Source organism: Euleptes europaea, chromosome 5, assembly GCF_029931775.1.
Source record: "Euleptes europaea isolate rEulEur1 chromosome 5, rEulEur1.hap1, whole genome shotgun sequence".
In the NCBI taxonomy this organism is placed as follows: Eukaryota; Metazoa; Chordata; class Lepidosauria; order Squamata; family Sphaerodactylidae; genus Euleptes; species Euleptes europaea.
Window position 1 is genome coordinate 63,282,081 of NC_079316.1, and position 24,236 is coordinate 63,306,316.

Below are 24,236 nucleotides of genomic sequence, written 5' to 3' on the forward strand. Positions count from 1 at the left end.
TAAATAATCGTAGAGTGGGTTCTTTGGAATGTTGCCATGCAAAGCTTGCCAAAAAACCTTTTTCCTTCCCAGAAGCATTTTCTTAACTACTCCACTATCGACTTATAGAATATATGGAACAAGAATTGTTTTTCTATATGACAAAGCATTTCCATCATTAGAATTGTGTTTGCAAGTGACATTAACACAGATTGAATTTCTTATTGGAGTACTATATTCCAAATGATAGTATTATCATTACACAATGCTTTTTTTGGGGGGGGGGGGAGAAAAAGAAAGAAAATAAAGTAACCAGTACTCATAGATAAGGTTGTGCTGATTATCCCAGGTTCCCCCTCCCTCTTGGCTAACCTGAGTGAATGAAGGAATGATTTTATTATTACGGCAATAGCCAGACAAACTACAAACCTTATCAGTTAAAATCGATTACATAAATAAATAATTAGATTAAAACCTCTCTATACAAAATATAGATAAAGTTGTACCAATTAAAAATCACCATATTCACAAGGCATATAACGATTAAAATCAATTAAAATTGCTAATACCCTTCTCCCAACGAATTTTAATAGCTACAGAGCAATACGTGGCTACTTGCAAAGATTGCTGAGAGTCTCCCTCCCATAAGAGGAATTTAATTTTCTCTTCCTCTGAACTAGTCTCCATCATGTCAATAAGAGGTAGAATTAGTTTCTGACGAATTCCCTCATAAAAATTACATCTAAATAGAACATGACTAGTGCTTTCCATTTCACCTGATCCACAACTACATGCCCACTCAGATCTTGCTAACTTTTTGTACTTTCCCTCCAGAATTGCTGAGGGCAAGGCTGACCCTCTAGCCAGGGTTAATGCTCTCCTTTGGTTATTTAGCTCGATAGCAGATAAATATTCGGCTGGCACTAAGGCTAACCTGAGTGGGATGGCAGAGAAAAGACCCTCTTCCCTAGCCTGCTCTCCTGAGTGGCAGGTGCTGCAACCAGGGAGAACCAGATGCCCAGCACATGTGGGAAAAGAGAAGTAATTCCTGCTCAAATCTGCTGGCATTGTCTGGTTCCTGCGCTGCTGCTGCAACAGCCACCTGGGGAGCAAAGCAAGCTGGCTAGTTTAAATGTGGGTACAAAGTCCCCCCCAACCCCCCCCCCCCCAAGCCAGACAGCTACTTTGCATCCCAAGCAGCAGTGCCTGGGACAAAAGCAGTCTGTCTGACTTAAAGCGGAGGAGAAGTAAAGACCTTCTTCCACTAGCTAGCTATTTTCCATCCCAAGCAGCACCCAGGACAAAAGCACATTGGCTTGCTTGAAAGGAGTAGGGGGCGGGGGGAAGCCCTTCTATCCAGCGCCTGAGAGGAAAGCTGGCTGGAGTGTGTGTGTGTATAAAGTTCTTCTCCTCTCTCATCCTCAGCACAACAGGGCTGAAGGCTTAGTTGCTTTTTATGTGTGAAGTGTGTGTGTGTGTGGGAGGAGATTTCACACTGTTGACATCAGATTATAATGGAGGGAGAAAAGAATTCAGTCTAAGAAAAAGGAGATTTACTTGCAATCCTCCTTAGATTTACATGCAAATTAAGAGTATTCTTATTTCCCCCAACATTGCTTACTGATGGGCTTTGTGTGGGTCCTTATTGTGGTGCTTTAATAATTTGTTCATGTTTATTTTAAACAACATATTAAGGTTGCCAGGTCCCTCTGGCCATCAGTGGGGGAGGAAGGTGGGGGGGATCTTTCCAGGCTTAAAATGAGGCCTAGGCCTTGATACCTCCTGTGTGATGACATCACTTCCAGAAGCAACGTCATCTCGTCAACAACGATGAGGGAGATGCTCTGGTATTTGGGCTAAAATTTTATGGTAGAAGCTGTTTTTACCATAAAGTGTTGCCCAAATACCGGAGTGTCTCCCCTGTTGTCACCTGTGTGATGATGTCACTTCCGGAAGTGACGCCATCATGCAAGTGATGTTAGGCCTCATTTTAAGCCTGGTAAGACCCTCACCGGACAACTGAATGGCACTAAGGGGAGTGGGCCCAAAGCGGGGAATCTCCTGCCCCCAGCATGGGTCTAGCAACCCTATAATATATTTTGAGTATAGGTAATACATATTTTGGTAAATGTGTGGTAAGTCTTCAAAAATCATTTATGTTCCTATCAAAATCTGACCAGAAACTCTCTCTTAGTGTGCACATCACATATGCAATGTGCTCTGACCAGCCTTTCAGCACCAGCTATCATTATTAAAAGAAATAGTGCAGGCTGTAAATGTCTGGGCTCATGAGAGAAGGGCTCATCTAAAGCTAAGAAGTTAGGAGGAACATTTTTCCCTTTTGCATAAGTGTGTTAGATGCCTGCAAAATGAAGACAGATACAGCCAGATGGGGGTGTTTTAGCTAGCTCATGTATACTTATGTATGCAAGAAAATGTTTTTAAACAATGTGTTAATTTTAAAGGCACCTGTTTAACAGAGCTTCTTCCTGAAATGCTGAAGAGCTATTTTCAGAGTTATGCATAACCCTACTCTGTCATTTTGTGGTTGGCTATGCCTCCCATGGTAGCCATTTTGTGGTTGGCTCCACCTCCTATTGCAGCCATTTTGTGGTTGCTCTCACCACCCTCTGTCAGCATTCTAAAGGTTGGGGACTCTTGTCGTAAATACTAAAAAGTATTATCATAATGGTGGACTTGGAAAGAGCTTGTATTATTTTCATTTAAAGAGCCTGGCTTTTGACTGTTTTTGATTATGGGATGCAGAACTAACTGAATTCAGAGATAAAAAGTCTTGTGTTATTGGAGCCCATTACCCTATGAAAGTTTGAGTTATGAAGCTTGACCAGTGTGAACCATTCCCACAGTGTAAAGAGGAAGGGGAGAGAACAGGCTGACAGATGCAGGCACTGGCTCAGTTCAGATGTCATGGTTTTATCATTGGTAACAGGATGTTGATATGAATGATAGGGACTGTGTTTTTCTTGCCACACCCCCTTTCTTCCCCCATTTGGTCAGCCTGAAAGGAGAGAATGTGAGGGAGTACCCAGTCTTTGCCAATCACCCTACTTCTAAGCCTGGGAATGTCTGTTCAGTAGTGGGGGCACAGGAACTACTTCCCCATGTTATGCTGGGCGTCTCAGGGATTCCGAGTAGCACTGTAAACCTCAAGTAGGGATTGTACCCTTCCTGCTGCTCTATGTTTGTTCTGTGGAGTCATTTGGCAGGGGATGAAGAAGATTTGGTCCTCACCGTTGAGGCTTTGACCTGAGGAAGTCCCTAGGTCCTCATGCTTGCTGAGGACATTGGGGGCCTAGAATTCTCAGACTAGGCCAGGTTCTTTGTTGGTTTTATTTTGGAGACTCACCAAGATATGATGTGAAATCATTCTAAAGGCCCTTAGTGTCCAGATGTGGATTGGTGAGATTAAGGAACATTCCTAACATTTAGCTAGTTCTAGATTTTTTTTTTTAAGGAGTTATAGTGGATGCCTAAAAAATCCAAAATTTTGTATAGACATTTTAGGTTCCCTTCCACATTGCATTTTTTAAAACATAGCAAAACAAAAATAGTAGTTTTCATGTCTTTTTGCATGGCTTTACATTATTTTTCTGTATCAGAGTAGTCTTTGAAGAAGACGTGATCTTTGAACTGTGGATTTAGTTGAAGCTGACATTCCTATAAAAATATTTATTCTCATGCAAAGACAAACTCTGTGCCTAAGTAACTGAAACATGATTAAGGTTATTTTGCAATGGAAAGCAGAAAATTAAACTGTCATTCTCTATATTCTTTTCTATTAATTACAGAAATTACTGGGTACGGGTGATAGTCCAGCCTACATGTGGCTTAAATTGCTTAAAATTTGGAGATATTTTTGCAGATTGTTCTTGTATGAAATGTGCTTTTATTTTAAACATTAAAGAAAAAGTGCTGAAAATTAAAAGAGAATATGGGGGTGGAGAAATCATTTGAGAACATCTGTAGACGTTTCTACTCAGTTTATGTTAACTTTTTGGCTGAAGACTGCATGTCATGATTTCTTTGTAGGCAGTTGAATAAATTATCTTCAACAATAACTACAATAATAAAAATCAAGTCAGTTTGTCATTAAAATGATACAAACATTTAAGAGATTGAAATCTATAATTACTAGAGAATATTGAAAGTTAAAATTATATGTTTTACAAAATATTGCTAAACATTGCTTTCTTAAAATGAATATAATTATAACCATACAACATTATTAGATCGTTCTGTAAATAATTTGCTATATGATAGATTTCATCATATAAATGGCTGCTGGTAATGCAGTTCATAATTTTGAGCTTTACTGTGTTCACTTTTAGTGCAGTTTTACAATAATTATTGTGTCAAGTCAGTTTCAGCAATCAACTTTGAGGCAAAAGGGACTGATGATGAGAGAAAGTGGCTGGCCTCGGGCAACAGAAAAGTTTGCAGAATGAATCTGGATGAGTTTTTCCTAGTTTACATCTCAGTCCTAACCCCCTGGACACCAGTTCACAGCTAGTCAGTATCCTGTGCTTTTTCAGCACAGGAAAAAAAAATCCCCAGAGACCCAAATCCAAGGAGGTGAGATCATAGTAATTGCACTGATATCCATCCTGGTACCATCCACACCTTCCAATCACAGAGCAGCATGCTGACAACATCCTCGACAGCTATATATAGAAGCAAACAAGGAACCAGCCAACACATGATGACCCCACGGGCCTTCCTGTTGTCATCCTGTCCCCACCCACTCTCAGAACAGAACAAGGGAAAGAACAAAGGAAATGCCGCACGCTCCACTGTACGTTGTGGTTTACCCAGTAGGTGGAATAGAGGGTGTACCCAGCTGCCTAATTTTAAAGCGTAAATAAACTCCCGCCCAAATGCAATTGTCGCATAAAAATTAGGAACAAAAAACAAAAAACGGAGCAATCTGAAAAGAAGGGGTGGGAGATATCGAAGCCTCAATTTTAAAAAGCCTTTCTTCTGCTCAGAAAGAGCTCTGAGGAAGCATGAAGTATTTGACTCCTCACCTCTGGACATGCTGCTTTGTAATTGGCTGTGAGCAAAACTAAGCTTGCCTTATGCACAGAGATTTCACCCAGGCTGAGCTCAGGGAAGAGGGAACCAACAGAAATTTCTGGGGTCATTTTCATTGGTGGGGGAGGGGGTATAGAAATTTAATAAATAAAAATAAAAATGCCCAAATGTTGCATTTCTGTTATCTGTTCGTACTGAAAATGTATAAAAATGCCCAAATGTTGCATTTCTGTTATCTGTTCGTACTGAAAATGTATAGTTTTGCGATACTTATTCTTTGTAAATTTAAACAATGCGATAACACGTAATTAACAATTTGGGTTTTTTCCCCTTCTTTTCTTCTGCAGCTGTGACTCAGAAAACAGGTACCTCGGCAATCCACTCAGGGGAACATGTTACTGTAAGTAGTAGTTTGTTTCTTTATCCTCTGATGTTGCTCATTGTTTAATATGTTAGCTAATCTGTCACTTCTGCCTGTAGATTGGATACCATCCAATGATGTATTAATTGTAATGTTCTACATCTGGGATTCAAAAAAGAACTCCCTGGTCAGATATAATGCTAAGCCTTAGGCAAGTTGTTCTAACCAACCTTGTAGGATTACCAAGAGGATAAAATAGGATAACACTGTACTCTGCCCTGAGCTGTTTGGGGAAAGGTGAGATATAAATATGATAAACACAATCCATATCTTATTCAGTGTTGCAATAGCCATGTGAGAGAAGGATTATGATTCCCAATAAAAAGGAATCAAGACTGAGCAATTGAAAGCAGCTTGCTGACCTAGGATTTGAAACAGGCTGTTGGTTGGGGTTGTACTGCCTTTAATCAGTAGTGAAGTTGCATAGAGAGTGATATCAATTTTCATGATTTTGCAGTTGATGTATGCTATCAATCCATCAGGTTTAAGGAGCACACTCTTAGTTGCACATCTAACCACTGTTATTTTGGCTAGGAGCTGTGTATTTTAAGGGTTTGTGCTTCTCTTTTGAAGAGAGATGAGGATGTTTTCTTAATAGAGCGAAACTTCTAAATGCTCTCTTTCTCATTATGTAATATGACAAAATAGCAAATGAGGACTCTGAGAAAGGTATTTAAAAAGCCATTCATGCAGAAATTGTAAAAGCATTCAAATGATGTAATGCAAGTTTCTCAGATATCATGACTCTAACAGCAAAGCCTGGGTTCGTGGTTGCCTGTAGATCTTTGAAGGATGGCAATGAGAGCTAAATATGATACAAAACAATCTGTTTTCTCTCTGCAAACATTCCGGGTTTGTGAAGATTTATTTTGTCATCTAAATATAAATACAGCCAAATTTTAATGTCGTGAAAATATGTGAAAATAATAAGACTTGCTGAAGCTAGACACTTCCAAGAAGGATTTTAGTATTCTGTAATAGCACTGTGTCATAAATCTTTTTTGATCTGAAACAAAATTGTGCTATTTCAAGCTAGCCTTTCACCTCTTAAATAACCACGCTATTTGTCTGCTGCCAGGTTTTTAAAATATTGTAAAGATTTTGTGGTTTTGGATTGATGTAATCCTCCAGCTCTCTTGTTGATTTTAAACCTATAGTCAGAATAAATTCATTTATTTTTTAAATTAATTTGCATTTTATGTTGATGCCTCATTAACAAGATGCTTTCTTTCCTTGGTGCTGGTTCTTCAGCCACAAGAGCAGACCAGGTTACATTGATATATTTTTTTTTTGGGGGGGGGAGAGTTGTATGATAGAACCCTTAGGGTGGATTTCATTGACTTAATGGGTGACTGCTCTGTTTTAAGAGCTTTAAGTGCTGCAAGCTAATTTGATTCTTTATTTCTGTTTCACCCATTCACAGATAATTCACAGATAATTTAGGCACCAAAATTTCCATTCCTGTTCGCTAATAGTATAGCAAGCACTCTAAGTTCTATATTGGAGTATTAAAAGAACCTGTGGATCCGTGTAAAGTGAAGTATATGAAGTATACATTGGGAAAAATTCATGCATCTTTGGCTATGATCACCTGACAGAATGCATCTGATCCACTGCAGTAGCCAAATATTACTCTTCCTGAGAAGCTTGTATACCCACTGCCTTCTGTAGGTGATTTCTGGTGTTCTGGAGAGTTCCCTGACCCTCAGCAGTGGCTTTATAGGGATCCAATGGGCTGCTGGGGAATGGGAGAATTAACAGAAAGTCCGTATCTCGTGTTTCTCCATATTGAGGACCCAAAGCATCATGCATCATTCTCCTCCCCTCCATTTTATTCTTACAACAACCCTGTGATCTAAGGTAGGATGAGAATGTCTAATTGGCCTAAGGCCAACCAGTGAGCTTCCATGGCAGAATGGTGATTTGAACTTTGATCTCCCAGATAATAGTCTGAAACTCTAACAAGTATACCACACTGACTTTTGTGGGGTGGCTGTTGTTGAACAGGAGCAAGTAGCTGGGCCTGGGTGAGTCATACAAGTTATAAGGCATTGGCAAGTAGGGTTGCCAGTCTTTAGGTGGTGGCTTGAGATCTCCCACTATTACAACTGATCTCCAGGGGACAGAGATCAGTACACCTGGAGAAAATGGCTGCTTTGGAAGGTGGCCTGTATGGCATTATACCACACCGAACTCTCTCCCCTCTCCAAACCTGCCCTCCTCAGGCTCCTCTCCCAATACCTCCAGGTTTTCTCAACCTGGAGCTGGCAATACATGAACACATGAATCTGCCTTGTACTGAATCAGACCCTTGGTCTATCAAAGTCAGTATTGTCTACTTAGACTGGCAGCGGCTCTCCAGGGTCTCTGGTAGAGGGCATTCACATTACCTACTTGGCTAGTCCCTTTAACTGGAGATGCCGGGGATTGAACCTGGGACCTTGTGCATGCCAAGCAGATGCTCTACCCCTGAGCCACGGCCCCTCCCCAACCTTATTGGCAAGTTACCCATTGTTTGTAGCTAGGCCTGGTGTGAGCTCCAGACTGAGAGCGCAGCTGGAGTCAAGGTCAAGTAGCTCAGAGGTTTGTTATGACGGCCTGCGCCCCGGTGCGATAACTGTAATCTATCATGGGAACCAGGCTCAGCTTGGTATCTAACGGTGCCTTTCTGATGTATATGTTTCAATCTGCCCGCTTCCCCCCACTTGAGTCCTCGTACCTTTTCCTGTAAGTTGCTGCTATATACCTTATGCTTCCCAAATAAACTGCTTCTTAGACGACTCTGTCTGGACGTCTGTCGACTGGGATTTGACAGGTGAACTCAGACCTTACAATAGGACTCAAGTCCTTTTCTCCTTTTTTATTTTAGTTTCTTATTTTATTTTAAGGAATGTGGTTATTGCCTCATTCCTAAAGTGCATGGCAACAGCACCTAGATTCACTGGCTCCTCTTCGAAAGAGGACGACCGGGGAGGTCAACCGAAGGCCTCGACCGTGCGAGAAATCCTCTGACAGCTCCTGCAAGAGGAGACTCAGGATCGAATTCGGAGTGCCCAGAGTCAACGGCACCGGCGTGAGGAAAGGAGGAAGGCCACCAGGTCCTACCTTTTGAACCAATTCCGTCACTTGACTAACGGTGCCGCTGGGGGTATGCCGGAGGAGCAGACCCTGCTAACCCAAGAAGGGACTTCCTTACTAACGCAGTGGATCACGCGCACCGCGGCTCTCGAGAATTTATGGGACAGTCCTTTTTTACGGGCCGCTATGGCTGAAGGCTCCGGAGGCAACCGCTTTCAGTTCGAGGCGAGTAACGCCGCCGCCAAAATTGTGTTACGCATCATGGAACTACCACTGTCGGCTTCGGAAGCCCAAATCCAAGAACTGTTGTTGTCAGATTTTGGGTCAGCTGTGACAGACATGGCGCGGCAAGTGATGCCGCTTCTTACCAACCTGGAAGAAGTGAAATTGTTTCTAACTCCCCTGTTGGAGCAACTTCTCCGAGACACCGCCATGCCTCAGGTGGCGGAATTGGGAGCGGCTGTGGCCAAAGCCGAGGCCCGGACGGCGGAGTTGGTCGTGACCCAGGCATCTGAAACCGCCAAAACCACAGCAGAAGCGCTCGGAGCACGGTCCAAGGATACTGGACGGCTGGGCTTGGGACTAGGATCGGGAGAGGAGGACTTCACATTTTTGCTCTCTTCCGATAGGTCTTTTATGGCTCTCCCAAGACACTTAGCTTGTCGTCAACGAGCTACCGTACACTATGCCCTGACCCAAGATATCTGTGAATACCCGGGCGAGGGGGATTCGGACAGAGAGGATGCTGAAGACTGGAATGCTCCTTTCGATGTCTCTCAGGGGTGGTATGGTGGTGAAGCGGCCAAGGATTGGAATGCCCAGTTCGGTGTTTCTCAAGGCCGTCGCAGAGGCGGACCAGCAGATGAAGTTTCTCATTTACGCTTCCAGAACCGAGAACTACAGCAGCAGATGGCCCAAATGCAAGAGCGAATGGATGCTCTATGCCACGAATGGAGACGGAGGCAACAATCCCCGGTGAGATTGCTGCCACCGCAACCCGGCATTCCTCCTCAAGCGCCGCTGCAAGCATCGCCGCAAACACACATCACCCTAGTCAAAGAAGTTCTGCAACGGCTCAGAGAGAACCACCTCTATGCTAAAGTTTTCAAGTGTGAATTCCATAAAAGGGAGTTAACGTTTCTAGGCTATAGAATTTCACACCAAGGATTAACCATGGACCCTGACAAAGTACAAGCAGTAGTTGACTGGGAGCCACCAACTACTCGCAAGCAAGTACAGAGATTTCTCGGGTTTGCTAATTTCTACCGCAATTTCCTCAGCAACTTTGCACAAGTTGCGCTTCTGATTACTAACTTACTCAAAACCAAGGGTGAAGGAGTTGCCGCTACCCAGCCTTCCGCAAAAGTAGAATGGACCCCAGACTGTCAGGTAGCCTTTGAGACTTTGAAACGTTTGTTCACAACTGAACTGGTACTTAAGCATCCGGATTGTGACCGCCTGTTCATTGTTCAGGTGGATGCTTCTGAAGTTGCCATGGGAGGGGCCCTCTTGCAAGAGGGGTAGGGTGGCCAGTTATACCCATGTGCCTATTTCTCAAAGAAATTTTCCCAATCTCAGCTCAATTGGCCCATTTGGGAAAAAGAAGCCGCCGCAGTAAAACACACTTTAACAGTCTGGAGACACTTCCTAGAAGGTTCTGAGACTCCCTTCCAGGTTTGGATGGATCACAAGAACCTGGAGGCTTTAACTGGACTCACAAACTCACTGCAAAACAAATCAGATGGGTGGACTTTTTTTCTCGCTTTCGTTTTGTAATCAAACACATTCCGGGCAAAAGAAATCTCTTAGCTGATGCTCTTTCTCGGCTTCCTCAATACCCTGTTTTGGAAAAATTGAATTTTGGAGAACGTTTTATGAGAGGCATAACTGCTATATATACAACACAACAAGCAAAAATCGTAGTGAATGAATCTATGTCAAAAAATTGCTCTATACAAAAAGGGACAAGACAAGGTTGTCCATTATCCCCATTGTTATTTATCTTAGTGTTGGAATCATTATGTTGCAAGATAAGAGATACAGAGGCCATCCGCGGTATTCGAATTAAAAAACATGAATTTAAAATGAGAGCATTCGCGGATGACCTCGTATTGATTTTGGAAAATCCAACACAATCTGTGAGTAAATTAATGGAAGTTTTGGAGGCATTTGGTCAAGTTTCAGGGTTTAAGATCAATACAGAAAAAACAAAAACAATATTTATGAATATACCTGGACCTGAACAGACGGATTTTGTATCATATACAGAATGGGAAAAAACTAATAAGATTAAATATCTGGGAATTTGGATTTCCATCAAAAATAAAGACTTGATAACAAATAACTATCTAAAACTTTGGGAGACAATTAAGAAAGATATGATAATTTGGTCAAATAAAAAAACTTTCTTTTCTGGGCCGCATATCAACTGTACAAATAAATATTTTACCAAGGATACTTTTTTTGTTCCAAAATTTACCTATCATTTCCCATCTTAAATATTTTGAAGTGTGGAAAAAGGACTTATTAAATTTCATCTGGCAAGGGAAGAAATCAAGGATCGCCTATAAACACTTAGTAGACTCAAAAGATAGAGGAGGTTTTTCACTTCCAAATTTTCAATTGTATGCTGAGGCGTCTGCTTTAGTATGGCTGAAGGATTGAATTAGTCTATCAAATGCTCGATTACTTGATTTGGAAGGTTTCAATAACATCAGTGGATGGCATGGCTATTTATGGTATGATAAAGTTAAGATACAAGCTTCATTTCGGAATCATAGAATTAAATCCTCTTTACTGAGGATATGGTTGAAATATAAACATCTTTTGGAACCAAAGACACCAATGTGGATATCATCTCAAGAAATGTTAATACTACGTCCACTTAGACCAGAACAATTTATTACATACCAAAACTTATTGAAATGGGACGGGAATAAATGCTACTTAAAGGATTACCAAGAAGTAAAAGATATTTTAAGTTGGTTTCAATATTATCAAATCAACTCAGTCTATTTACAAGATTTAAAAACAGGCTTTTCCAGAGATAAATCATTTTTTCACAAATCATTACTGGATAACAACACCCAATTAATTTCCAGGATGTATAAATTATTATTGGAAATTTACTGTGAACAAGAAAGAATCAAGCCAACTAAGATCAATTGGGCACAAACTTTGGGTCATGAAATCGCCTTGGATAAATGGGAAAGACTTTGGACTCATGATTTAAAAGGTATTCACTCACAATCAATGAGAGAAAATATATAAAAAAGGATGTATAGGTGGTACCTGACTCCCAAGAAGATGGCGAAGATGTATAAGATGATGTCCCTGAAATGTTGGAAATGCAACACAGATGTTGGCTCCTTTTATCACATGTGGTGGACATGTGATAAAGCAAAAGATTTTTGGGATATGATTTATAACGAGATAAGATTGATTAGAAAAATATACCCAAAACACCAGAAATGATACTTCTTAGTATGATTCCGATTGATATCTTGAAACATAGAACATTTTTGATTTATGCCACTACAGCTGCTAGACTTCTTTATGCAGCCAAATGGAAATTGACGGACATTCCAGAGAGAAAAGACTGGATTATAAAAATGTTAGAACTGGTGGAGATGGCAAAACTAACGGCAATGACCAAAAAGACAATGAACAATTTTTGGGAGAATGGGAGGCTTGGAGGAATTATTGTGAGAAAGATTTATCTTATGGGAAAATGCAAGGGTATTCTTTAATCTGATCCATAATGTACTATCTTAGCAAATAGATTGTAAAAGAAAAGATATATTACGGTAAAGTAAATGATGATTTAGAGATGAATAATATATTAGGATCAGACTTATACACGATAGAAATTTGCAGACCTTTTTTCCAAACAGGTGCATTTAATCCCTTGTGTAGGCATGCCCTCCGCTCAAAGACTGGCTCACTTATTTGTCACACATGTTTTCAAATATCATTCGTTCCCGAGCAAAATAATTTCAGACCGCGGATCTATATTTATAGCCAAGTTCTGGAAAGCATTCCTCAAACTGGTAGGAGTTGAACAAGGTCTGTCAAGTGCCTTCCACCCCCAAACAGATGGACAAATGGAAAGAGTTAATGCTGTACTAGAATGTTATCTCCAGTGTTATGTGAATTACCACCAAGATGATTGGGTTGATCTCTTGCCTTTTGCAGAGTATGCATATAATAATTCTGTTCATCAATCCACAGGCTTCAGTCCCTTCTGCATTGTGTATGGCAAAGATTTTGGCCCCGTCGGGCAGGTGGATGTGTCAGGGGAGGGGGGGGTGCGGAGATGTCTGACTGGATTCAAACCATCCAGTCTATGTGGCCTTTGTTAACTGAAAACTTAGAACGGGCCAAAAGAAAATATAAAGCTCAAGCGGACAAGCATCGGTCCCCCGGCTGATTTGGGTGATTTGGTATATCTGTCCACCAAAAATCTACGGTCTCTGCGACCCTCCAAAAAACTGAGTGAAAAATACATCGGACCTTTCCCTATCACCCAAGTTATTAATAAAGTCACGGTGGAGTTGCAACTCCCCAAGAAGTTGAAAAGGGTCCATCCAGTATTTCATGTCAGTTTATTAAAACAGTACGTGCCATCCCAGATGCCATCTCAGTGGCATCCAGAAGAGCCTCCAGAGGTTCCCGAAATGGTGGGGGAGTACTGTGTGGTTTCCAAGATCCTTGACTCCTGCATTCATGGGGGGGGGGGCTGGAGTACCTAGTCCGTTGGAAACATTTCAGTCCCGCCCATGATGAATGGGTTAAACATCGTCACATCTCCGCCCCTCGCCTACTGCGTCAATTCCATGCTTCGTATCCGGATAAACCCGCCCCATCGGCTGAGGTGGGGAGGGGGGAGCCCTGGGGGGGGCAGAATGTGAGCTCCAGACTAAGAGCGCAGCTGGAGTCAAGGTCAAGTAGCTCAGAGGTTTGTTATGACGGCCTGCGCCCCGGCATGATAACTGTAATCTATCATGGGAACCAGGCTCAGCCTGGTATCCAACGGTGCCTTTCTGATGTATATGTTTCAACCTGCCCGCTTCCCCCCATTTGAGTCCTCGTACCTTTTCCTGTAAGTTGCTGCTATACACCTTATGCTTCCCAAATAAACTGCTTCTTAGAAGGCTCTGTCTGGACGTCTGTCGACTGGGATTTGACAGGTGAACTCAGATCTTACACCTGGCCCCAATGAGTCCTCCCTCAAAGGCCAAAACCACTCTCGAAGGGGGCCTTCCTCTGCTTTTTACTGACAGAAACCAAGTGTGGAAGGCTGGCAATCCTGTTGTCATTGCCTAGCAACAGCCACTGAGGGCATTCATTTCTTAAAGCTACAGGTAGTTCTTCTATTGGGGGGTGTTATTAGACAATCCCAATGATGTCTGGCCCTAACTGATATTATGGGGTGAGGAGAAACATGGATTGCTGGATATTTGATCTTATTTTGTGTGATTGTTCCAATGGCTTTGGGAGAATCTGTGGATTTAGCTAAAGGAGCCCAGAAACTGGTATGTTCATTAGGATATTAACTTTGCTAACTATAGCTCTGTATGGGACTTTATGGTTCCTAATATCAAGATAGAAAATGCAGATAAATACACAAGGCCACCACAGGAGACTCAGCAATTTAAATCCAAGTCCCATTCCACCCTGGAAAACTGACCCACAGATTGGAACACACTGCTACTATCCTCTCTTAAGCAGATGTCAAAACAATTGTGGACCCACAAGGAATCTTCCCCTGCATCTTACCTCACCAAAACTCTGATGCATCTAGCATTTGTCTCCCAGCCTAGGTGACTTCCTGTACTGGAGCATGCCCAGGATAAAAGTGCAGAGGAAACTCAGATAAGGTTGGGATCGTCAGTGGTTGACTCTCTTGGCCTACACACTCTGGCTTTGTTTAAAAAAATAGACCCACCCACCCCACCCCACCCCGCAATTTTCTTCACATATAAATGGAAATTGCCTGTCTTTTCATCTTGCCATGGCTAAAACAAATATGTAGGTGGGCATTTCTATTAGGGAAATATTTTGATTCTATGCTTTAAAACTTTTACAAGAAATTAAAGAGATGTCTAGATGAAGATATTAGAAATTTGATCACCACTGATTTTCATGTAGAGAGAGAATTTGGATCCTTACTTCTAGGTCTTGTCCTGTTTGGCCCTGCCTTTTATGTGGTGGGGGGATCACTTGCTTCAAACTCCCGCCCTGTATAGCAGTCTTGGCCTCCCTGCCAGAATGAGGGAGTGCCAATCACATACTTCTCCCTTGCAGATGCAGTGCCATACCTAATCTATCATGGGCGAGGTGTAGCATGATATGTCTCTACTTCTGGAATGGGTGTGTGGATGAAGCATGCTTAATGGACAAATGGAAAGAGTTAATGCTGTACTCTGTCTCTATCATCTTTATTTGCAAAACAAGAAGGCTGCCTATATGGAGGTGGCCTCCTCCCCAGTTGTGCAGCCCTGCTTGCCTGCCAGTGGTTACAAGCAAAGCTGTGCTCTGGGTTGTCTAATAAGCAGGCAAAGCTCCAGAGAATGCAATAGGCCAGGCAAACAAGACCTAGGTCTATATATAGATTTAGAAAGTATCCCAGAGCCTAAGATTATGCAGTGACTGGCAGAATGAATAAATGTTACACACAGAGATGTCAATGGGGATGATTCTCCTTGGCGGTAAAATTGGCTAACTGTTCTGGCTGTACAATGTCCTTGTCTAACAAACACCTGTTAACTCCCTCTCCCTCTTGCTGCTCAGGAAACTGAAACCAGATAGTGAGGTTCGTTAATAACTGTCAGATTAGAAGGCTCCCAATAATTCCATTAGAATTCAGAGAATTTATGAGATAGAGGAATAAGTGTGGTTCAGACCAGATCTTGATTAGTAAACTTTCACTGTGAGTAGTAGTTTCACAAATAGTGTCAAAATCACTGGAAAAAAATTAGGAAGCTTCATGGCACTGCTGATAATACTCACTAAAAATGAACAGTTTTTTTTACTTGAAACACTTTGGTAATGGAAAATTTAATAGGCAGATTCTCTAAAAAAATAATTAGTGCCCCTGTCATCTTTGCCTTGCGTTTGTATCTTTAAATTGGAAGACCCAGTCCTTTAGTGAAAGTTTTTTTTAAATCTTAGTTCTACATGGAGATTCATAGAAATAAATTGCATTTTCATTGAGCAGACTCCGAGTTCTGTGTACAGCCAATTATTCTGGGATGTTCTGGGGAAACCGTCAGACACGCATACTGGGACAGACCGATGATCCATACTTGCCAACATTACCTTTGACAGTGGTGTGATGTGATTCAAACTGTTGAAGAAGTTAACTGTACAGAGCAATGAGAGCATTTGAAATAGACAATATTGAAGAGTTTTGTTCAGACGTAGAAACTACTCTTCCGTAGGAAACATTGGAGTTTTCTTCTCAATTATATTTTGTTATGCTACCAAGTATTCTGTTATTAATCACATGCTAAAATTCTGAACTCATTCAAATTTCTTTCAGAATTGCAAACTGCTTTCGTCCCTTTTCATACTTCATATCTCAAAGAAGCTGCTAACTTCAGTTATGTCACTAGCATCATTTCTTCTATTCAGAGCTTGAGCACCCAAATACAGAGTTTCATCTACAAAAAGGTTTTTGGAAGCAGTATGACATAATAGTGTGGGGAGCCATTTTGCTGTAACCCCCCTACTCCTCCCCCCCAAAAAACATGTGCAGCTTCCAGAAAACAGAAAATTGTTTAATGGTCACTCTTATGGACAAATACATAGAAGCAGCTAAACAGAGGAATCATGTGACTGGATTTCTTTGTATTTGTCTCTGTCCAGTGCAGTTAATAAATGCATATCGGAATGAAAGAAACGAAGGTGCTGATTTGAACTGAAGGAGAGGACGGATAGGAACGTCTGTTAAGTATTGGCTCTCAAAGAGTTCTAACAACTTTGACTTCACACAATAACCATGTTTTATGGAGTGTTTTGTTTTGTTTTGGCTTTGGTAAATGCTAAATCCATAACAAAGCTACAGATGTCTCTGGAGTAGTTTTATATACAAAGGTGCTGGTCATGCCAGATCCTAAGTGCTTTCCTTTCACACTGAAGTCACTACATTGCTTGTAATGATATGGGGAGGGAGGGAGATCTACACAACAAAAGATACACAGAATGAGTAGATGGATAAGTTATTATTATGAGAAAATGTAGCACACTGCAGATGTTAAAAGGGGCGAATTATTCAACGTAGTAGAAGGAAACTAAGGAATGAGATGCAATTTAAAGATGTAAATTTTACACTGAATAATGGAAATGTTCTTTCAATACAATGCCCTGGTTTGGAGAACAGTTTTTCTTGACAAGAGATAGAGATGTCACCCTCTCTCATATTTAGGAATGCTTATTTTTTTCCATATAAAATATTTATATTTCAAAACAAAATGTGTATATCGAATGGAATAATGTGTACTCCACATATGGCGTTGCTTCCAAATCTAAATTCAGGTTGCTCTTGAATGTATAATTTATTTCAATTACATAATCTGAATAGCGTTTAATGAGTCATGTAAATGCCATTAGTGGAGTATAAGCTTATTACTACAGAGCTTGATCCTAAGTAGCTGATTTCTAGGCCAGTTCCTACATGGAGCCTCTTGTGTTTTACAGCTAATGCTTCATGCTATTGGATGACTTTGACTAGTACCATAGCTTCCATGCTGATATTGATACAGAGATATTAAATCAGAATCTGGCTTGGAGAAGCAGGAGGTTGTACATAAGAAGACAGCATCATTTCCTGTGTAATATTAGGATTCTGGAATCCTGTATGGAATAATGTCATTAATATCTCATATTGCACATTATCAAAATAGGCATTTGAAAACTAAATCAGTGTTCATCATGTAAATAACAACTGTGTACGCTGTGTATTTTAAATTGCATTTTTGTTTAAATCATTATTAATGACAAACTGTGATGCTTTTTCATCTAAGATTCATTGAAATTTGTGTTCCCTTTTTAAACTGCTGTAAGTAGAGATTTCTTATATATATTGACAACCATACTTCACAAATCCACTAAAAACATAATTGATTGGTAACACAATGGTACTAAAAGGATATAAAATTAGGCAGGTCATAATTATGCATAACAGAGAAACCTAAACTACTTTGGAATATATGAAATGGCCTGCTCAGTTTTCTTGCTCTCTGCCTTGTTCCTTGGAGGGCTCGCTAGGCCTAAGAATGGGGGCAGGTCTCACCACCAAGGGATCCTGGCTCCCCTGGCTCCTGGGTCTAGCCTAAATGGGCTACCCCTTTTGCCTCCCTTCCTCCTTGGACATTTGGCGTCTTCCCTCTTTTATTTCCACCCCTGCCCCACCCTTCTTTGTCCAATCCCCACTCCACCCCTGATCCCTCTGAGTTGGTTGGAGCCCTGCCCAACTCCCTCCAAACAGCCAAGCTCTCTCTTCCATGGGCCAAGTCCTGCCCCCTTTCTTCCCTCTCTGCTGGCCTCTTTGCCAGTGTGGGGGCCTGCCCAGTGGCCTCCTTATGCTGTGCCTTCTGAGCCACTTCTCCCCGCGGCCCCATGGGTGGTGTGTCTTCCAGCCCGGGAGCAGCCATCGTCTCTTCCCTCTGCCAGGATTGGGGCTGGGCAGTTCCCTGTCCAGGCGGCTATGGAGTTGTCCCTGGGGGAGCTGTCTGATGGTGGTGGTGTCCCCCGCCACATTGGCTTTGCAGCTCCCCCCCTCTGGTGTGCCCCCCATGGCACAGCCTTGATGCTTGGTAAGTGCCGGGGCGGCATGCTGTGGAAGTCCAGGGAAGCCAGGAGGGCTGATCCCAGGGTTAGGGTTATAAGTGATGTTTTGAACAAAGCTAATAGCAGTAAAATTAAATTCTGAATTTTCAGGAGACAGCAGCTCTCTGGTTAAAGCAAGAATGTTACAGAAGGACAGTAAAAACAAAGAATGAATGTTGTACAGTACTCTTTGAGCTCCATATGTGTGAATTAAATATTCTGTTTTGTATACAAAATGTGTTACACGTCCACAATATATACCCTAACCTTACTGACAACTTGATTTGGCACATATACATGAATTCCAAATGGTCATAAGTAATAGTTTTATACCAGAATTATGAACATATCCAGGATGAAATGAAGTGTTCTGTCACAATGCATTTATTTTTCTTTTGTTTACTAACTGCCAAACCAATAGATGTTGATAAATCCTAGATGGTAAAGGAGGCATTCAAATTTTTGGATTAATTCTTCTATATCAGCATCTTTAGTGCAGGTTGTTTCACAATCTGTGCTCCTGGGTATAAATGAGTATGTTTCAAGAACGGATGGTTTTAGAGTGATAGAGCAAATTTTTTTTTGATCTGATGCCACTTTATGGTTTTAATGAATTTCTTTTAAGCTATAAACTGAGAGCATAATATCATTGATAATCATATTTTCAGCAAAACAACTATTTTTACAATGCTTGTTAAATAAAAAAGATTAAAAACTGGAATCCTGTCGTTTATAAAGGAGGAAAAGATGCAGAAAAGGGTGGTGACCTTTACTTGTCTGGGGAAATTATAACTTTGTAACAATAGAACATGCAACAAATTAAATAGATAGTGGCTTCTAAATAAGAGTGCATTGTATCTCTTCAGCATTTCCCTCCTTCCTTGAGTGCCAGAACTGCTAACTGCAAAGGTTATTTCCTAACCACAGGTATTGAACATTCATATTATTGTCTGCTAACCCCTTTCTATTCATCTTAAAAAAGAAGGAATGAAAAAGGATCTGTTGACTCTGGACAAATTTCTCTAGGTGCTATGAATGGATATTGCTTTAGCAGTAAGCCTTGTAGTTCCAAATCTGGGTCAGACTGACTATCGGGCAATTCTCTTTTCCCGAAACAAGTGATATTACTCCATAGCCTTGCTGCATATCTGAACGTTATGCTTAGTAATCCTCTATGTGAAGACTAGAGAGGGCGAACAGCCTTAAGTGATCTTAAATTATTAAAGTCTGATCCCATTGCTGTTTCTCCCCCTAACCTCTCCATTGTTTTGTTCCTTTTGGAGGAGACCACTGGTGATCAGTATTCTTAAAATAGTTAATTTACCAGTCATGTTCATCAACAGTTTTTGATAGCTCCCTCCAGTGTTTATTTTCTTCTTTAAGGAGGGGTGGGTATCTGCAATCCTGTTGCCATCTCATCTTCTCATCACAGTTTAGCAAGCTAGTACTGGGCTCCTACAGCACCTCTTTTTTTTCCAGAAAATAGAAAGCAGGTTATTTTAGAAAGAAGCTATGCCCTAAACACCCAAAGGAAGAAGAAGGTATTGCTTATTGTAATTACTGCCAGCTAAGTTCATGAGTACATACTTGGGGCTGATGACACAGTGGAGAATGATTGGGAAGGCACAGGTGAAGGCTTCTGCTTTAGATGTTGAAACATCTCTGGGTGACCCTGGATCAAAAGATAGAAGCAGACACTATTCATGCAAAACAGAACAAAGTCTGTTATTACACTAGTAAATAATCTGATTCAACCCCCCCCCACTCACACACACAATAACTAGATCTGTTTTTGCTAAAGTTGGTGGAAAGTCCCATCAAATTGCAGCCTCCTCATGGTGACCCTGTAGGGTTTTCAAGGCAAGAGACTAACAAAGTTGATCTGCCATTTCCTTGCTGGTCTCCCATCCAGGTACAGCCCAGGGCCAACCTTATTTAGCTTCCGAGATCTGATGAGATCAGGCTAGCCTGGGCCATCCAGGTCAGAGCTTGCTAAAATGACAGAAGTGAAAAATAGTAGAGTTACTGAGCTGAAAGTGCTTGTTATTCAGATACCATTTATGCTTTTTTAAAAACTCTTGAAAGGAGCAGCATCTATCTGTGCATGCAAGTATATTTAAAAGTAAGTATGTTGATACTTCATGAATATAGAAAATATTTATTCTTTGCCTATTGAATAAAGAGTAATAGAAAATGCTATGAAACACTAGGTGGCAGCCTTGTTATACTTAAATGGCTTGTAGAACTCAAATTATGTTTTGGAGAAATTATTGTAGTCTGAAAATTAAAGTAATACTGCCATTAGCAGAAATAATTTTAATCAATTATGTTGAAATTTCAAGTCAGGAACAAAAACTGATGCCTTTGACTTTGGAAACAACATCAGTGATTCAGGAGAGCTGTGAGAAATGGCCCACCAATTTGATTTTCTGCTGCAGCCTTTTTACTGTTAGTTTTCTTTAGGGATCTAATTTGTTTAAACTAAATACCTACTGTAATTGTAAAGCTGTCATGCTTGACTTAGAATAATGGGTTTCAGCAATTATATCTGACACTAATTGACTTTGCAGATTGAGGCTATTTTTATTATTGTTATACGTAGAAGTTATAATCACCACAAACGGTCATTTTGCTTTCAATATTTGGGACTGTAAGAATAAACGCTGTCTAAAAATTCTCTCTAATATTTAAGGAGGGCTAGTGAAACCACTGTCTTGAACAGCAGCCCCTCAACACAGAGTGTTGGAAATTACACATTTAGCATCTTTTAAAAAATGTTCCTTTAAATCAAAGAAAGCCAATGCATAAGGGCTTACAGAATCTTGTGTCCCAGTGTGCTAAGAAGAGAATCTAATTTTGTACAGGTCTGTTTGGTTGGGGTTTTCCCATGTCCCTTATATAATAAATCATTTTTGTAAAAAAAAAAAAAAAAAAAAAAAAGGCCAGAGTCCTTTATACCAATCCATTATAGAAAACGTGATCTTAATTTTCTATGCAGTTTCTACACACATTTGTGGTACATTTATCAGAGTTGCAATCTATTTCATGCCACCAGTACAAACACTATTTTTTAAAATAAACAACACATGATGTAAAATAATGAAGCCATTTGCAAACAAATAGCCTTCCAGAGAACTGTGAAATAACATATTTGTAAATTATGTATAGTTGTGTGTTAGGGCACATAGGGAACTTGCATGTTTGTCTGCAGGGTGCAGTACCAGATGGTGCCTGCAGAACGTGAGGGTTCTACCCATTTTACCCACTCTGCTATACCACTCCCAGCACAATCAGCTCCAGTCACCCAAACCTGCTCCACCCATGGAAGCATCTCCCATCATCAGTTATGGCTAAAGGGAACCAGTATGGCTACGGCAGTGCTTGGAAGTAGGGCTGTTGAATTAAATTTTTTTTGGTATAGTTCGGATTCGGCTGAATAGATTAGATTCGTTTAGATTTGGCATATGCCGAAGTCTGAACTCCCCCACTTCGGGTCCGTGCAATTCGGCGGGAATTCAAAGTTCGGGGAAAAATTTCGGCCGAATAAAGCCATTAAAAACACAACCGCGCCTTTCCGCGGCTCGGGGGGGCATTTTTGGGGTTAGAGGTCCCAAACTTTCAGCGGAGCTTCAAAGGACCCTTCTTGACAGACCCCCCAAGTTTTGTAAAGATTGGGTCAGGGGGGGCTGAGATATGGGCCCCGAAAGGGGTCCCCCCACCCTTAATGTGCATCTCTGAGCAGAGCTTGCCGCCCACGCACAAAGCTCCCAGCCCTGACAAACAGCTGAGAAGTTTGCAAAGCAACCCAGCTGCAAAGCAACACAAACAAGTAAAGCAACACCTTTGCAACTGTGCAAATAATGGAAAGGGACAGAGGCAGCTAGCTATGCATAAGGAGCAGGAGGGGGTGGAATTTCCCCTTTTGCATCGGACTCGGGACCAGGAAAATGCATTCTTTAAGTCACCATTTGAAAATCAGTTTTGAGCAAGGATCAAAATAGACCTAACCAATCTTATGAATGAGGGAAAACCTGAGGATACACAACTGAAGCCCCCTCTCAAACCAGGGAGAGAGAGACTCGAGGGGGCACACCCCCCCAGGCAGAACAGGCGAAAGCCCCCTTTGGCTTCCCCCCCACCCACAGAAACTGCTCCCTCCCCACACACACAGACTCTGCTCCTCCCCACACACACACACAGGAGAAAAAGTATAGATTAAAGCCCCCAAAGGGGTCTTACTGTGGCTGTCTTCTGTTCCATTAGGAGGGGCTGGGAGGAGGACTGGGTAATCCAAGACAATTCCATTTAAGCACGGGACGTTTTGCTCTGGAGATGCATACAGGGTGATCCATTCATCCCAATAGGGAAAAGGGGAAAGGGAAAAGCCCATATCTCGGGGGGCCCTGACCCAATGTTTACAAAACTTGGGGGGTCTCTTAAGAAGCCTTGTCTGAAGCTCCACTGAAAGTTTGGGATCTGCACCCCCAAAAATGCACCCCCTGCAGCCACAGAAAGAGAAAAGGGGGGGAGCCAATATTTCTGCCCCCACTGAACCCATCTTTACAAAACTTGGGTGGTATCTTAAGAAGGATTGTCTGAAGCTATGCTGAAAGTTTGGGGGCTGTATCCCCAAAAAAGCGCCCCCTGCAGCCACGTAAATGGGAAAGGGTGGAGGGAAAAGGGGTGGAGCCCATATCTCGAGACCCCCTGACCCAATGTTTACAAAGCTTGGGGGGTATCTTAAGAAGACTCATCTGAAGCTCCACTGAAAGTTTGGGGTCTGTACCCCCACAAATGCGCCCCCTGCAGCCATGGAAAGAAAAAAGGGGGGAGGCCCATATCTCGGGAACCCCTGACCCAATGTTTACAAAACTTTGGTGGTCTCTTAAGAAGGCTTGTCTGAATCTCTGCTGAAAGTTTGGGGTCTGTACCCCAAAAAATACACCCCCTGCAGCCACAGAAAGGAGCGAATGTGCACAAGCACCCCCCCACACACACGCAAACGAGGATTTCCCTCTCTCTCTCTCTCCCCGGCCGGGCCGCACATCAGCTGATTCCTCCAGTACTCAATCCTGACTGATTGGCCAGAAGGAGACCCAGCTTGGCCACCGATTGGCCGGGGGAGGAGAATGCTGCTTACTGACGGTTATGCTGCTTACTGACGCCCCGAATTGGCCGGATTTATTCGTGAACTCCCGAACTTGCTGAATTCGGCCCCCCCTTTTCCTGCCATTTTTGAGTTCGGTTCCTCCCGAACTAAAAACCGCCGAATCAGGGGAAGGTATGCTTCTGAGTAGCAGATGCTAGGACAAAAAACAGAGGAATGCTGCCCCAATTGTAAGTTTCCAGTGACATTTGTTTGGCTACTTTTGGAAACAAAATGTTGGACTAGAAAGAGGTAAGTGATTTCTCACAGGCAGCAAACCAAGTACAAAGAGCAGTTCAGTGCACACAAAATGCATAATTACTATATGGAGTGCATTGTGGTGATGGTTTCTTGCTTAGATGCCTTAGAAAAGGTATTAAAACAGTAATGGAGGATAGCACTATTGGCTGCTATTAACCACGATGACTAGCTGGAGCATCTATACTCAGGTAGCATACCTCTGGATTCCAGATGTTTGGCACAAGCATCAAGGGGAGACTTAACCTTCATGCTCTGCTTCGACAGGCATCTGGTTGGCTGCTGTTGGGAACAGATTGCTGGACTTGATGGTCCTTGATCTGCTTATATTCTCATGCAACAACCAAAGCCCTTTTACTGCTCAGATAGCTTCAGATATTTATGATATTTGGGCAAATAGTGCTCCTATCATGGCTCCCTTCCTTTTCTTGTCTCTCCATTTCACCACTCCCCTCCTCATCCTTCTTCGCA

The 24,236-nt window shown here is 41.8% G+C and overlaps 1 protein-coding gene across 1 annotated transcript in view; it reads left to right on the plus strand.

Moving 5' to 3' along the window:
* ATRNL1 (attractin like 1) overlaps window positions 1–24,236 on the plus strand; it is a 645,181-nt gene that overhangs the window by 235,392 nt on the left and 385,553 nt on the right. The window contains exon 21 of the mRNA XM_056850671.1: window positions 5,379–5,431. Coding sequence (XP_056706649.1) covers window positions 5,379–5,431 — 53 coding nt within the window. The remainder of the gene's footprint in view (window positions 1–5,378; window positions 5,432–24,236) is intronic.